Source organism: Protopterus annectens, chromosome 6.part1 (assembly GCF_019279795.1).
Source record: "Protopterus annectens isolate FY-2018-M chromosome 6.part1, PAN1.0, whole genome shotgun sequence".
NCBI lineage: Eukaryota > Metazoa > Chordata > Ceratodontiformes > Protopteridae > Protopterus > Protopterus annectens.
In genome coordinates, this window is record NC_056738.1 from 125,304,061 (window position 1) to 125,321,391 (window position 17,331).

The window sequence follows — 17,331 nt, forward strand, 5'->3', positions numbered from 1 at the left end:
ATGTATGTTTATCCTTATCATTCTACATAATTATTGTATACTTTCAACAATTGTTTAATTACATATAACGTACCTCTTACAATACACCTCTGTAATTGTCAAGGTTTAATACTTACTTGGCTGAGAATGGAATTGGTGATCAGTTCTCCATCATGGTTAACATAGCTAAATAAGTAAATAGAAAGCCCATCCTTAAGAACAGACAGCCCAAATTTGACAGAGGTGAAGCCAGACCCTCAGGCCATTTAGAGGAAGACTGCAGTGGGTAAAGAATTGGGGCCACACACCTTTCATGACTGAATGATGGCTGTTCAGGGGATTGTTTAAAAACTATCACCTGTGACCTGTCTGTCCCAAAGGGTGAGCCATTATTGTGACAACCTTCCTCAGGAGGGAGGGAGTCCTTCCAGAGTGTGATGCGGTGCTCTGAATAGATGAGACGGAAAGAAAAGGGTAACTTTGTGTTCTGTTCAAAGACTCCTGGGACTTTTTAATTTAGACTAAAGCAGGAATTGTATCACAATGAAGTAGTTTTAATTACAATCAATATTGTGGACTTATTTACCTGTATTCCACAAAAAGATGGCTTAGATTAAAATTTATTTTAACACTGCACTTTTGGAATTTGACTTTTTAACAAACAATGAAATTCAGACTATTTTATTTTGCATTGAGTTTGTTTTAGAAAATTATTTGCATTTCAAAGGTGAAATGTGCAAACAGATTAAAGGAGTGGCAGTGGGCGTGAAATGCACCCCAATATTTGTCAGCCTTGTTATGTTAACTTGGGAAATGAGGTTTATTTTTAATAGCAATTTTTTTTAAACATTGTATTTTATATTTAAAAGTTTTAGATGATGTGCTTAATTTGTGGAAAGGTGCTACAGAAATTTTGAATCAATTTATTGAATATATCAACAAGAGCACACATTTTCTTAAGTTTTCTCATTCTATATGTATGGATAAGGTGAATTATTTAGATGCATGTGCATATAAAAACAATGGTAAATGTTCCTCCAAGATCTACAGAAAGCCGCCCACATTTAGTAATTGTTATTTGCATTTTGATAGTCATCACCTCCCCCAAAATTAAAGAGGTTTTAGTAAAGGGATAGTTTATTAGATTAAGTAGAATGATTACTGAAGACGATATTTTTTTGCAAAGAAGGGTTGGCTTTATTGGTTATGCTTGCTGAGAGGGGCACCCTAGAAAATTAATTATGGATGTATATAGGAAAATAAAAAGAAGGAAGGATGATTTAAAACCCTTTTTAGGTGACGAAGTACCTACCTCTATGTTTGAAGAAAGCAAAGGGGGAAAATGGAACTAATGCAGATAGTCAGTCAAAATATTTACTTAAGAACAATAGTATTTTTAGTAAGGCTTTGGTATCAGAATACAACACAAATAATAAAGGCATAGAGGATATTGTCAAAAAACTGGAATGTTCTTAGGATTTCTGACCCAAGATTGGAATTGGTTGTCGGGAGGCCCGTGTTTGTATATAAAACTGGTAACTAGAATAATCTACAACAGGTGGAATATAAAGAGGGAAAAGTCACAAAAAGAGTAACTAAAGGTTTTACAAAATGTTGGTTGTGTAAATATTGCTCTTATATTTATGTTAAGGACAAGGTAGATTTGAAAGGCTGAATGATTATATTTCAATAGCCCCGGTTTTAAGAAGATGTGCTGCTAAATTATAATTTATAACTTGTATAAGTATAAGTTTATATTTATATAGATTATGCTCTCTTTATCTGTTTATATATATTTATTCGAGGAATGGATTTATGAATATATACAAATCATTGTTTTTAGTTTGGTGTTGATGTTTGCCTTTCAATTGCATGCTATCTCTTTAAGATTTTAATTAGTTGATGCATTGGCATATATTCCACCATATTTGAAAAATATTAATTGATTTGGTTTTGAATAAGTCCCAGAATGGAACAAAAGCACTTAACCGTTGTTTGTTTCTAATCAAACATTTTTTTTCAGATTTATTATATTCCGATTGGATTGGTGTTTCATACAGACATTGCATTTATTGGTTAATGGCTCAGTCTGTACTGTTTGTTTGACTCCTATGTGGTTTGTTTGATTCACACATTCATTTATATATAACAAAATGGAACAATGCAATGCATATTTTATAAACCTACTCACCTTGTCTCTGTGACTCTACAGAAAATGTATTTATGTATGTGTATGTTTATTATTGTGTATAATTCCTGTATATTCTCAACAATTGTATAATTACATATACTTTACCTCTTACAACACACTTCTGTAATTGTCAAGGTTTAATGCTTCCTTGGCAGAGACTGGTTCTCCATCATGGTTAACATAGTTAAATAAATAAATAAATAAAAAGCCCATCCATAAGCACAGACAGACCAAGTCTGACATAGGTAAAGCCAGACCTTCAGGTTATTGAGAGGAAGACTGCAGTGGGTAAATAATGGTGACCACACACCTTTCATGGCTGTCTGATGGCTATTCAGGCGATTGTTTTGAAACTATCACCTGTGACCTCTCTGTCCCAAAGAATGAGCCACTAGTGTGACAACCTTCTTCAAAAGGGAGACAGTCCTCCAAGAGTGTAAAGTGATGCTCTGAGTGGATGAGACAGAGAGGCAAACAAATGGGCAACTTTGTATTCTAGAGTCTTAATGTTATGAAGGCTGGCAGGCATGAGGGGCAAAAAGCATAAAAAAAGAAAAGAAAAAAGGTGATGATACCAATTAGACTGTTTTGTAGGGTTAAGTTGGAGTACTGCATCCTCTTTTTGAAGTCACATTACTGGAAACACATAACAGCTGAAAAGGTGATAATGTTCCAGTGTTCATATTGTATGGAATATACAAGGTGTAAGAGAAGGGAAGGTGGATGAATGATAGTTTAACCCTGCAGTTGTTTAAGATCAGTGGCCATGCTAATGGTTGTGGTTTCTGTGAAATTAAAAGGGATATGTCCAGAGGATTTTATTTTTTTATTTAAACATTTGTTAACCGGGAAAGTCCGACTTGGAATTAAGTCAATTTTCAGCAGAGGCCTGGGGAGAAATGCTCCAGATGCATGTCTTTGTAACATGGGAGGAAACCGGAACACCCGGAGGAAACCCATACGAAAGCAAGGAGAACATGCAGACTCCACACAGAAGGCATCCCAGCCAAGAATCAAACCGGAGAACCTCTTGCTGTGGGGCAACAATGCTACCACTGCACCACTGTGCCATCCTATCTAGACTCTAGTAATCTTTATCTGCTATTACTTTATGTGCTTTGCTGCTGTGCCGATTTCTGAATGAAGAGCTCATACTTAAAACTATTGTGTGTTTATGCGATGTCACACAGTAGCTTGCTTTACTATCTTTCATAGATCTGTTATGTGTTGGGGCTTTTTAGGCAATGCACAGTTCTGTGTACTCCCTACATTATTTACACCCCATTGTCTTTTTTTTTATTTTACCTGTTTTGTGGAATTCAGCTGTAAGTATGTTGTATTCATTTGTTCAAGCTACAATATTAAAGTAAAGCCAAGATAGTATAGAAAATTTTTGCATGTTACCCGAATTTGTTTGTCACAATAAAGAGTGACATTTCTATAGTGAGACCAGTCCACTCTTGTATTGCACTTGTAGTTATAAATGAGGGATAGTTAGTGTATTAGGAAGCAACCAGTATGTAACACTGTGCAGCACTTGCATAGTTCTGAACTCACTGCCTGTGTCATTATATACTAAACTACTTTGTATGCTTACATTGCTTGGGTTACTAAAATATATCCTTCTGAATGTAACACAATGACCTACCTTGCCTGTTTTTTTTTAAATTTCCCCTTGGTAGTATAATAACTTCTTCTTTTGTTAAGCATAAAAGTCCTTATCTAGAAAGGTCAGTCTTTTTGTTGTGACTGTACACAGAGATACAAGTTCTGATAAGTTCTGGTGAGGGGTGTGAGGTGAGTACCTGGTACTGGTACCTGCTGCGAGGACACTGTGTATTGCCCTGTTGGAAATAGGTAGCTTTTTGGTGAATTGCATCAAGCGTTTTTGTGTCAATATTGTATAGTAGATTGGTGCTTTTATCACTTTAACCATTTTGCTACTAGTATTGATGACTTCTTCCTAGACATGTTCATGTGCTACGGCTTTTAGCTATAAATGTTTATAAATATATGGTTATATTGGGAAAGCCAGCACTCAATGTACTTGGCATTTCACAAAACTCTTGTGATTAGCTTTACTAACTGTGTGTATAAAATGCAATCAGTTCTGTTACCCGTGCTTTGTGCTGATTTTCTCCTCAAAATAATTTGCATAGAGCACATCAGTGATATTGTTGGGATAGCAGCTGACATTTTTCACACTTAATTTACTTATTTATATGTTGTCATATGGATTGACTGTACACAGTAAGAGCCCTCTTACACAGGAGACCTTAGAAGAAAAATTAGCACAGTACAGTAAAGAAGTAACAATAGTCGGAATATCCAATACTCTGTAAATCATTTAGCAGAAATGGAATGAAAAAGCAATCTTAAAACATAAAGTACACAGATTAAGAATTTTGTAATAAAACATTACTGCACTGTTTACAATGTGGATGGCTTCCTGATTTTGTGCGTGTACATTCTAAGCAGTTTTGATGAGTATATGATTTATTTTTCTTGCCCAAGTTCTGTTATAATGACTTGTGGCTGATTAAGGAAAAAAGGGTGAACCTAATACTATAGTGGGATGAATGGACTTTTATGACATCACCATGTATGCGATCCAAATTGTTATAGCTTTGTTCTTATTAAATGTATTTGTCTGGAATCTTTCAGCTCAGTGTTTTAGCATGCAGCCATAGATCCCTGCACCAAGCATCTACAAGTAACAGACTTTAACTTACATTTTAGGTTGTTATTGTCATTGCTGAGTACATCAATATCTGATACTGCAGTTACTAGTCGCTATGGTTACACGGCAGCAACACAAAGGGTCCTTTATCAGAGTATAGTTTAAGTCATGACATTAATTACATTATATACAAGTCTATTTTTGCCAAGCCATTACATTTTATGCTGAAGCAAATTAGTGGTACCTTAAAAATAGTAAATGCTTAAGGGACTGCTGGAATCGCAACAAATATTCACTTTTTATTTAAATGCAATTAAAAGAGTGGATTCCGTTTATTCAGAATTATCTAAATATGATGTTAACAAATGGAAGTTGGCCTCCTCTTGGCAGAAATATATCCAAAAGAAACAATGTTTACCATTTTTCTACATTTCAATTTAAAGTAATTCTTATTAATTAATGCTACATATTTTGTGATTGTAGTTTATGTATTTGCAGGAGATCAGTGATCATCCCAATTGGCTGTTTATATGAAGTAGTGCTGTAAATGCTTACTTTGTTCTAAATTTATTATTAAATCTATTAGCAACTATGGTGATTCCCTTTCCTCAAACCGTGTATCCACTCTATAGAATTCACTTCCATAAGTAATCGTTAATAAGACCAACCATTCCAAATTCAAAAACCTACTGGAGGAACATCTCTTTTGCAACTGGCTATGCTCCTGTTGCAAACCAGGCTAAAATATATCCTTGAACGTCTATCTTTTTCACACTATCTCTATCCATCTACTAAGTCACCTTACAACTATTATTCTTTTCTCCCTTGTTTTTTCTTGTATCCTTTTTTTATATAATTACATTCCTAATCACTCATCTTGTCTCATCTACCCTACCACTCTTTCTGCACTACATTATAATGTTTGTGTACTTTTGGTAACTATTCTCACTTATACTAGAAAATACCTTATTGTTAAACATTATCTCTGCTAGTAATTTTTTTGTAAACATTTTGTAAATGTTTTTTGAGGTATTAAATGTGTACACGGGAGCTTTTCCCTGGGCTTCCACTGAAAATGGGCCAATGGCCCAGTCTGACAAACAAATGTAAAATATATAAATAATTGTATATATCATTGATTCATGTTGTTGCACAATGCCTTTCTGACTTGCAAGAAATTAGCAGCAATGCATACGTTGTCTTTACTTAAATGTGCACTATGGGGAAAAGAGTTCTTTGCTGAGTTAATTTTTTAGTATTATAGTTCTGTTTGGCCTATTTGGAACTTTATATTGGAAAGTTTGGTTGGATCATCAGTTAAGAATAAGCAAGGCTACAAATGGTATAGTTGCTTGTTAGGATACCCACACAGTCCCATACAGTTGAAGAAAGTTTTCTACAATGTGTATTCTCAGCTTGAATTAAAGTATTTGTTACCAAACACTGGCTTAAAAGAGAAGAAATTGCACTGAAGCTGTGGTGTCGGTTCAAAGAAAATTTTAAGAGATTCTGTGAAATTTCCTAATATTTGGAAATAACTTCATATACTGTGTTATAAAAATGAACCCAACAATATGTTTAGTTTGTTTTGTAGTTTTACAAGTTGTATTTTTAATAGTAACATCCATGCTGTCTGTCTCTATTACAAGGTGTGGCCGTTTTATACTATCTTTTCATTATTTTTTTTCAAAGGGATGTTTTGCTGCTCCTGCCTTTGGTGATATTGTTAACTAGGTAGTTAATCCTGCTGATTGTGTCTTCTTTCTTTACAAAGGTAATATGTAGGAGTGTTACAGCTAAGAGTTAGATTTTTTTTGCTAGTTTACTATCTAATATGACTTATATTTTATATACAGGGTAAAATTAATGTTTATTATTGTTGGCATCTGCCTTGTGTTGAATTCAAGTAAGAATGCATATAAATCATAATGATATGTGATGCAAAACAAAATTATATATGATTATTAAAACTAGTGGGTGCATGCAAATGTTTTGGTTGCCTTAGTTTTGATTGGCAGTGCTTCTGTTAACATTTGTAAATGCACTAGTCCTTGATGGCTCTGAAACTGCCTATGTAGTGAAGTTCCATTAATAAGGAAAATATTATCTGTGAAACTAGTTACCTGAGTGGTTTGCAGCAGCCTTTTACTGAACGTATATTAATACTGTTTGAATCGACTTGCTGGAATTTTAGGAAGGAATATCTCAAATAGGCCAAAAAGGTTAGAGGCTAATTACAGCATGACAATTGCTCAAACTGGACTGATCAATCTAAGATCCTTCCTATACAATATACAGCAGGATATGTTGAGGTTATCAGATATCCTTCCAAGCATGGAAAGGCATCTACGTAGTGAAATCGTAACATCACTTTTTGTGGCATCTGAATTTCACAACAAAATGTTGGAATTCAGCCAGTAGCTAAGGGCATATGCTGTCCTGCACATGGCATTCAGTGCCTGTTAAGCCTGCAGTAAGATGTGCATTCAACCAGAGTATTCTGATGAGCTTTGTATATTGGCAGGGAGTTCAGGTGCTGAACAGTATTTGGATCTTTTCAGATTCCAAGATAAAAAAAATAAAAAAATACATGTGAAAAACAAACATCAGAGGTGGAGGTGGCATTGCTAAGTGCCAGAAGTCTGAATAATAAAATGGGTGATTATAAGCATTTTGCTGCTTGGATATGTCTGCAATTTCTCAAAATGTGGTTTAAAGATTCAGAATATATGTCATCAATTCTGGGGTGTAACTCCTTTTATTTTTGAAAATCTGATTGGACAGGTGTTGAAGTGTCAGTGTTTACTTGTAAAAGAACTAAAAATTCAAAAGCCAAGAAGTGAACTCAGGACTAGAAATAGCTCATACAATAGTTAACGTCAGTAGTATTGAATGTAATACTATAGGAATCTGTTGTACTCTGTCTAAACACATCACACTATGATAATTTCATAACTACACTCCAGGATGTAAAAATCTCAATGAAAATAAGGTCTTAATAACTACCCAAACAGTGGCTGTGTAAACCACTCATTGTTAAATAAATATACCCAAATACTAATTGATTTTGCAATTCACAACAATGTGGACCATATGTAATGCAAATATGAAGGGCAGTATCTATTAACAAACCTGGGTTTTTTGTGCTTCCCATTGATGGTGGTCCTGAGTAGGAATAGAAGTTATGATGCAGTAGCTTGCTCCTTTTGTCAGGACAACACTTTTAGAAAATTCACATTCCACTAGTTAAAAACAATTAAGATGTGAGCAATGATGACTCCCTTATCTGAGAGAACTAGAGGGGTGTGTCCAGTTTCTATTGCAAGTATTTCAACAAAAGGAGAACAGTAGTTGAAGTAGTTGAAATGGAGCAGTTTGAATGGTATGGCTGAGAGTTATGTGGTTGTTTGGACTGTCACTGGTACCGTTTAGCTTTTATTAAAATTGAATAGTTGTGCAGCCTTTCCCCCAAAAAAAGAATGGAACCAGCAAATGTTGTTTTCTATAAGTTTTAGACATTTTGTATTTGCAGCGAAGATGAATGATACGATGAGGCAGGCTATATTCCAGTTTTGGGATTAGGAGGTTAAGGTCTATAACATTCTTGCTTCTGGATTTAGCAATTGGTTAATTTTATCTAAACATTAATTGTATTTGTAACTTATCCACTCTTGGATTCTTTATGAAATTTAAAAGAAAGATTTGGGTTGAGCCAAGTACAGGCATATTTTTTGTCGGTAATCTTGTTTAATGTAGGTATTTAGAGGGTCATCAATTTTTGTTGGGCTTGTAGTAGTCTTTTAATTTATATGGTTACCAAATGACACTGAGATTTTTTATATTGCTGTGAGATTTTGTGCAAGTAGCTAGTTCAAGAGATATTCAGAATCATTTTGAAAGCCCTTCTGTACAATGGAGAATGAAGAATCTGGTTTAAGAAGAATATCATCTGCATAAAAAGTCACATGTAATGTTGGAAGGACTTTACAGAGATTGTTAATAAAGAGATGAGAACTAGCCTAAAATTTATCCCTGTGACACCCTAACTTTGGAATTGCCAGTTAATGCTAGATGTGATTTAGAAGGTACAGTTAGTGAAATATTTGCCAGCATTAAACTTCATATGCAAATCATGTATTTTAAAAAAAGAAGAAAAAGTTAATTATCTAGAAACTCAAATGCATGCTTTATATCAAGAAAAAAGTGCACAGCTAACTAGGCTTTTTCCATACTGGCAAACGTAGTATTTGTCACAGTTGAACTATTTCACCTTATGACCTCCAGGTCATGTCATAAATATGCTACAAGTCATGTTCACCCACTTTACCCACTTCTACTGTTTCACACTGTAATGGAAAATAGTTTGCCCCTAGAAGCATAATGGAGACACTTGAATAACCTGCTTTATTGTTCAACTTAATGAATTTCAACAACTACCTTTCACTGCTATGTTTTCTTGTGTGCACACACACACACACACACACACACACACACACACACATACATACATACATACATACATACATACATACATTATGAGGTACCACCTGTTTGGAGGTAGCAGGACATTTTACTGAAGTGAACCATTAATTCAGTTAACCTGGCACTCTGTTATTAGTGGTGTGCATGCAATCATGACCTTGCAAGTGGTCTCAGCTAGCATGGTTCCAGTGTGAAAAGGCAAAGAGCAGCTGGCCCAGTGGTAGTAATGCAGAGCTTTTTGTTGTATTGCTTTATTAGTGTATGTCAAGTGTGACTGTTGTACTAAATAGTGTTATGTGACTGACGTATTAGTTTTCCTGCTATTTTGTACAGAATGACTACTGTACAAAAAAAACATATGTTCATTTTGCTGCAGTCAACAAATGTCCTTAACAAGTTTTCAGTGGTATATCGGAGTGTAGATTGGTGACATTTTTAATAACAATAATAATTATAATGCAGAAGCCAATAACACACTGCCAGTGCTACAAAGCTAATACTTTTTTTTTATTGCAATTGTTCTATTTATGATGAATCTTCTGCAGAATGACGTGAAGTCCCCAAAAACAACAAAGCATGTCCATGCTATTGTCTGGAGTAACATCAGCGTTCAGGATGAAGTAAAGACTGTAAGTCTTGTGATACAGACTGTCACACCCGGTTTGGAAAATGGATTCAGAAATGGAACCAGTGCAAGTAAGTTGCATTCAGAGATTATGTAGGAGCTAAGATCAGTAACCACACTTAGTGCCTCCTTTATGTTCAATGGAAGAGTTTGATTTTAATAGTCATACTTTTTGAAAAGCTATATTTAAGTACATATGTTACAGACCCTCACAACAAGCTCATCCTAACTGGAGACTTATGCTGTCCATTTGTGATATTGATAGCCAAGGTCTTTAAGACAATTTGGAGTTAGTGAGCACTGCAAACTGAAGAAATCAAGTCAGATATAACTTTCATTCTTTTGTCTCATGAGATGCTTAACCAAAGTTGAAATATTTAACAGATATGTAGGCCTCCCTCATAAAAAAAAAAAAAAAAACATGGACTGTGAGCAACACAGACATTTCCACTGCATTCTACACCAAGCCACACAAAATTGTCTTACCCTGCATATGTAGAAAAATATTTGCCAAGGCCACCTAGAACCTTGAAGACTGGGTCCCAGTATAAATACAGCATGACATAATTTTCATGCACACTTCCAACAAAGTCATCATGAGTCAAACCACTACAAATAAAAATGTTTTCATGATTGGTGTCTTATAGTCAGGCAGACAGATTCTCCACTCACTAGGCAGGACAAAGACAGAGTGATGATGAGTTGTCTTTCAGGAGCCAGAATCTCTGATATGTCAAGAGACTGTTAAGACCCTTTCACCTGATGAATATGACTATGACATGGTGGTTTTCAAAGTGGGAGTGATTGAAATGGAACACAAAGCCCCGAGGGACATGTAGAGAGATATGTTAGAACTGTCCATGCATGTTACAAATGCAGGTAAGATACTGTCACTGAGAGAATCCTTCTTTATCCAACAATGATGCCTAGGTTAAAAGAAAAGTTAATTGGCTTCAACAACTGGTGAAACAGTTGGTGTCATTCCATGGGAAATCCAGTATATGCATAGGCTGACAAGCTTAATACCCCTACTTTCTTTGCAAAGGGTGGCCTGCATCTCTTGTTCCAAGGATTCTGCATGCTTTGCTGCCATATAGTGCATTTGAAGAACATCTACATTTGTGTAATTGCCGTAACTTAATTTAAATGTTTGGAAAGCATACCCTCCATAACCGAGTTTTGTGTCTCCCATGCCTTCAGGCCTAATGGCGATTATGGTACATTTCCATTTTTGTTGGGGACCATGTCATCTCTACACAGATTCACAGAGATCTGCAAACTGCACTCTTTGAAGTCTAAATCACACAAAATAAGACCAACTATCAACTTATATCTTTTTGCAGGACTCCTTTTTAAAAACTAATGTCTTTTGGCTTTTCCTGGTTAGGGGTTGCCACAGTGGAACTCTGGTCCGCTAATGATTGACAGTGGATATTTACAGTGCCGAGGTGCCAGTCCGACGCCCAACCTTCAAAGAAGGCACACCCACACCCATTCACACACGCACCTACCTGCATGTCTTTATTATCTCCCCTGAAAATCACACAAGTTTCCTCAACTTAACTGATGAACTCTTCATAAAATATCCATTATTTTGGGAGACTTTAATTAACTCTCAATAAACTCATTTATATCTCCAATGTAGGATATGCCCAGAAGTTCCTGGATTTCTGAACAAAAATGCTTTGGAACAGATTGCTAACAAACCCACTAAAGGGCATAATATCCTTGACCTTTTTCATGCACTGTTCCACTGGTGTTTTCATCTATGGTTAAGTTAGATAATAAACTAGTGACTTCAGCCTTAAAGGCAGTAATCCCCTGAATCCAATATCTCAGAATTCAATGATTTCAAACCCATTCACACACGCACCTACCTGCATGTCTTTATTATCTCTCCTGAAAATCACACAAGTTTTCTCAACATAACTGATGAACTCTTCATAAAATATCCATTATTTTGGGAGACTTTAATTAACTCTCAGTAAACTCATTTGTATCTCCAATGTAAGATATGCCCAGAAGTTCCTAGATTTATGAACAAAAATGCTTTGGAACAGATTGCTAACAAACCCACTAAAGGGCATAATATCCTTGACCTTTTTCATGCACTGTTCCACCGGTGTTTTCATCTATGGTTAAGTTAGATAATAAACTAGTGACTTCAGCCTTAAAGGCAGTAATCCCCTGAATCCAATATCTCAGAATTCAATGATTTCAAACCCATTTACACACGCACCTACCTGCGTGTCTTTATTATCTCCCCTGAAAATCACACAAGTTTCCTCAACATAACTGATGAACTCTTCATAAAATATCCATTATTTTGGGAGACTTTAATTAACTCTCAGTAAACTCATTTGTATCTCCAATGTAAGATATGCCCAGAAGTTCCTAGATTTATGAACAAAAATGCTTTGGAACAGATTGCTAACAAACCCACTAAAGGGCATAATATCCTTGACCTTTTTCATGCACTGTTCCACTGGTGTTTTCATCTATGGTTAAGTTAGATAATAAACTAGTGACTTCAGCCTTAAAGGCAGTAATCCACTGAATCCAGTATCTCAGAATTCAATGATTTAAAACGTACTCATTTCATCAAATTATGTGGCAAAGTCTCAAAATCCATTTATATGGCATCATAACAAGTTTTGCCCCCGCAAATTTTTTCAAAGGAATTCTTCTCCCTCTTAGATAAATTTAAATAAATGGTCATCACAACCCAATCAAAATATAATGGGAAATTGAAAAGCAAACCGAACTGGTGGTCCACTGAGATAAACTTTACAATAAAATTGAAAAAAAAATTCCTTTACAGACCAAATGGCAGCCATATCAAGGACAATATCGGAAATTTCACTAAAAATTTGAAAAAAAAAATATTATTTTGTCTGCTAAAGCAGCTCATGAACTTAGATTAGCATCCAAAGCTTAAGATGATTACAAGTCCTTCTTTAGCCATTTTAGGAAACTAAGAAATAACTCCCAAAATTATTCTGAAGTTATTCAAAATGGCACTACCTACTCTCATCTAATAGACATTGCCAACATGCAGCAAACAAATATGGTGACAATTTTACTCCTGAAACTACCTTTTTAAGTCCACATATCCCTGAATCACTCAAACCTCCTTCACCACTAAAGAGTATTTACTGAGGATGCATTTCAAGACCAAAACCTACATCTTCCAGGGAGCCTGATAATGTATCCAACTGTTTAATAATCACTAGCACACAAGCCATGGTAGTGCCACTCCTCAAACTATTTAACCTAAATTTAGCTACAGGCTTTGTCCCTAAGTTTGGTGCATGGTAGTAGTAATCCACCCATCCATCCACAACCCCTTTTCCCATTTTTTACATATGGGGTCGGGATGTAACTTCAATAGCGACAATCATCTAGAGCCAAAGTCACTCCTTAAGGATAGCTCTGTTATTGACCCCAGCAATTACAGGCCCATCAGTCTGACAAGTCTCATGTGTAAAGCCATGAAATATACTATAATCACTGTGATAAAGTATGACATCAAAATATCATTAGACTATACCCACAACAGTCTGGCTTTGTCAAGTGTACATCCTGTGTTATGAATTTGGTTAACTTCTTTTTAGTGAACACATACTGTTACTAAAGGTCATATTATTCACAAGCATACTATAACCTGGCCAAGGCATTTGACACCCCCCCCTTGCTAGTAAGTTAGTAAGAGTAATACTTCCTGTGTGATAAGAAGGATAGCAAATTGGCTAAAGGACAGAATCCACACAGTGCAGATGTTAGTGCATCATGAGGGAGTATGAAGGTGACCGGTGCTGAGACCTCTTCTCTTCAGGAAATATTTTAGATCTACAGACCATGAATTAGGATCTCTGGCTGCCTGTGTGTGGAGATGGCTGTAAACTGAGAGTCATTGTCAAGTCACCCTCTGACACCCAAAACCCTTCATCAAGAACTTAAATGTGTAAATATCTGGTTTACTAAAAATAGGCTTAAATTAATTGTAAAAAAGTGCAGTATTGTCACATTTGGTAGATAGCCCCTCCCAGCATACAGTATAGACAATACCCCACTTCAAAATGAGGATGTAGTTAGGGACTTTGTCCATGGGTTGATAATTCCCTCTCTATCAATCATTATGAGATGACAGTGGTCAGGAAATGTTTCTACTTAAAGCAGTCAGCCAAGGGAGTATCATCCAAATCTAAAGAGGTCATCATTCCCTTAAATTCAACATTGATTAGGCCAATTATGTTATTGTTTTTTTTCCTATTGATCATTTGAAAATATGCAATGCCATCATCACTCAAAAACATTGAAACATTTTTTTCTATGTTGTCAACCCTTGTTCTACAATAATAACACACAAAATTTGCACCTTATGTAACAGTGTTTGACATATTATGTTCTTTTTATGTACATATTGCATCTTTTAAATTTCAACCCCATAATATTAATTCATACTTTTGTTTTCCCTCAAACCCCACTGTCCTTTGGGAGATATGATTATGCCATTAAGTACAACCTCTCCTTTGGTATATACCTCACTAGACTTATCAAACAAGTAGAAGAAAACTCAGAGATTCCTAACTAGGAAGATTATCTACCTAAAATATCTAAGCTACCTCAAAAAGACTGGAAGCAGTTTTCCTTTATTCGGTGGTTTATGCATGCTGGAGGTGATATCTTGTGCCTTTCCTTCCCTGCCATTAGGGACCCAGTTGTCCTAGATCTCTTGTATTTCCACAAATAAAATTGTCTAATTAGTGTCAGAACCAGGGACCTAAATCTTCACCAGCAGATAAGTAAAGCATGATGGAGAGAGAGGTTCATCACAAAGCACCTCCCTCACCCTAGTAACAGACTCCCCCTTTCAAATCAGGCACTGTGATTTCTCTATTGATTGACATTTGATTACCTGGTTATGGCTGACTGGAAAATTGTATCCGTTTTTCAGTGGAGGTCCAGGAAGAAAAGCTTCACAAATAAAAGAACAGAAAGTACATACAGTATACATAGGTGAAAATTGATATCATGCTACAATATACTGTACATATATAGATGAACACAAATATTAATACACAACATGTAGAATAATATGCAAATACCATCATTAAAACAAGATAAACACAGTATCATGGAGCATTGAAACCTGTTGACATGTTATAAGAGTGAGAGTTTATCACTCATAAAGCAAATGCCAGAGTGGAAGATTCAAACAGTGGATAAGAAGGAGCTAAGGAAGAGAGATAAAAGTGGGAAAAGTACTACTTAGAGGTAATAAATTGAGCAGATGTGGGAGGCAGGCAAAATAATGAGTAAAAGCATGATTAAGAGTAACTGAAATGAGTGAGAGCAAGAAAAATACAAACAAGGAACAGGAGAGATTGGATGTCTATAGGTAGTACAGAAGAGGATGAAGTTTTAGCCATGAGAGCACCAAGTGCAAAGCAAGGAGTCAAAGAGGAATTCATTTTGTTGCAGTTTAAATAAATATGTATTGTCTTGATTGATATCGAGATTGTATTTCAGAGATGTGCTATACAGTGTGAGTACAGACTTTGACTGCAGTTTTTGTGAGGCTTATAGATGTCAAATGGATTTTTGTCAGAAGATTGAAGGCAATGATTAGGGACGGAGTGGTGGAGAACTGTACTTATAGTTGAGCAGGAAGTGTGATTAAATATAATTTAGTGTGTTAAAGAAGGTGGGTTTAATTTAGTTGGTAGGTTAATTTTAGCCAGTTTAGAGTTTTTAGTACAGAACAGTGATGTGTTCTGTGATTTGTATGTGCTGCAAATCTAGCTACCTTGTAACATTGTTCTAATTTAGATTTTAGGGTGGTCTGCAGGTTAATGAAGACTGGAGAACAATATAATAGAGAGGCAAGTAGGTACGTATTGGGAGCAGTGACTTGGGTGGATGCAGTAAGGAATGTACTTGTGATGTACTGTCTTCCTTCAAATAGGGACTTGATGATTGTATTGCAACTCACAAATTCATCTCAAGCTGACTGACCTAGCCCTCCTCCAGAGAAGGGGGTATGGTTAAATGACTGCAAGCCTCTATTGTCTTGAATTTTCTATGATTCTAAGAGCTCTGTATGAGGTACTGGCATTCAGAAGATCTTTGACAAAGACACACTGGTATTAATCCATCCACAGTGAGACAGTAAACCTGATTTTACAATATCACAAGAAACCTACATGCAGGCAAAACGGAAGTCTACAGCACTTATAAATGTGATTGCTGAGGTTACCAAGTTCCCATCAGTTGTGAACCTTACCCATACCGTAAATCTGATGGCCAAAAGTGATGACTCCCGTGCAAGGTTAAGCTTGTGGTATGAAGGGAGTTACTTGAGAGAAGCAGTGAGGAAAGAGAAAAGTTTAGACTGCAGCATAAAATTCAAAAGTGTTCTTGGACTACTTTGGACCTGATTTTCCTGATATAATTGTACCTAGCAAAGGAATGTGTGCAACCACTAAATATTTTCTACCACAAGGATCTCTGTAAAATACATATATTGGATCAGTCATTACCAAGTTGCCTTATACTTTGTTTTTTTCAAAAATGTATATGGGCCAGGATTCTTAAACAAGTGCTGTGAAACCATGCAGTATTAATGGTCTAAGGAAGTTCATGGTGGAAGGGACATATAGCTAATCAGGCATGTATTAGCCATTGAACAGTGCCAGCATTCCAAGAAGAGGACTGCATAAGTACAGATAGGTATAGCAATAATGGGATAAATTATGCTAGGCTGCTCCTGGTTTAAATTCTGTAAGTGTTTTGGGTTTCTAATACCTTGACGGGAATGCATCCCATTTCTGAGTTAAAGTGTGATCAAAATTCATGAAACTAGTATTGTTTCAATATTTGATGTTAGCCAAAAGTGCTCTTTGTAGCACCACAATGTGGCCAGAAGTGACTCCTTCTGCAATTCATATGGAGTTACATGTATCTGTAGCATATCTAAATGTTGTTGTCTTTCGGCTTTTCCCGGTTAGGGGTCGCCACAATGGAACTCCGGTCCGCTAATGATTGGCAGTTGATTTTCACGAAAGCCGAGGTGCCAGCTCAACGTTCAACCTTCAACAAAGGCACGCCCATTTACGCATGTCTTTTGAACACCCACCCAACTGCGGGGAGGATATGCAGACTCCACACAGAAAGCAGTCCCCGCACTCCAGCCGGGAATCGAGCGGGAGAACCTCTTGCTGTGAGGCAACAACGCTACCGCTGCACCACCGCAGAAGTCTATTGGTAGCATATCTAAATATGACTGTAAATTCTTTTTTACAAGACCCACCCTACTACTACTGGCACTGTCTAGGTATCTTTCTTCCACATTGTCCTCATTTCTTCCTGCAA

At 36.1% G+C, this 17,331-nt stretch overlaps 1 protein-coding gene across 1 annotated transcript in view; it reads left to right on the forward strand.

Annotated features, from left to right (window-relative positions):
* Nucleotides 1–17,331, forward strand: part of MAP3K20 (mitogen-activated protein kinase kinase kinase 20) — a 1,351,048-nt gene that overhangs the window by 1,231,751 nt on the left and 101,966 nt on the right. Inside the window, exon 18 of the mRNA XM_044075552.1 lies at nt 9,878–10,028. Coding sequence (XP_043931487.1) covers nt 9,878–10,028 — 151 coding nt within the window. The remainder of the gene's footprint in view (nt 1–9,877; nt 10,029–17,331) is intronic.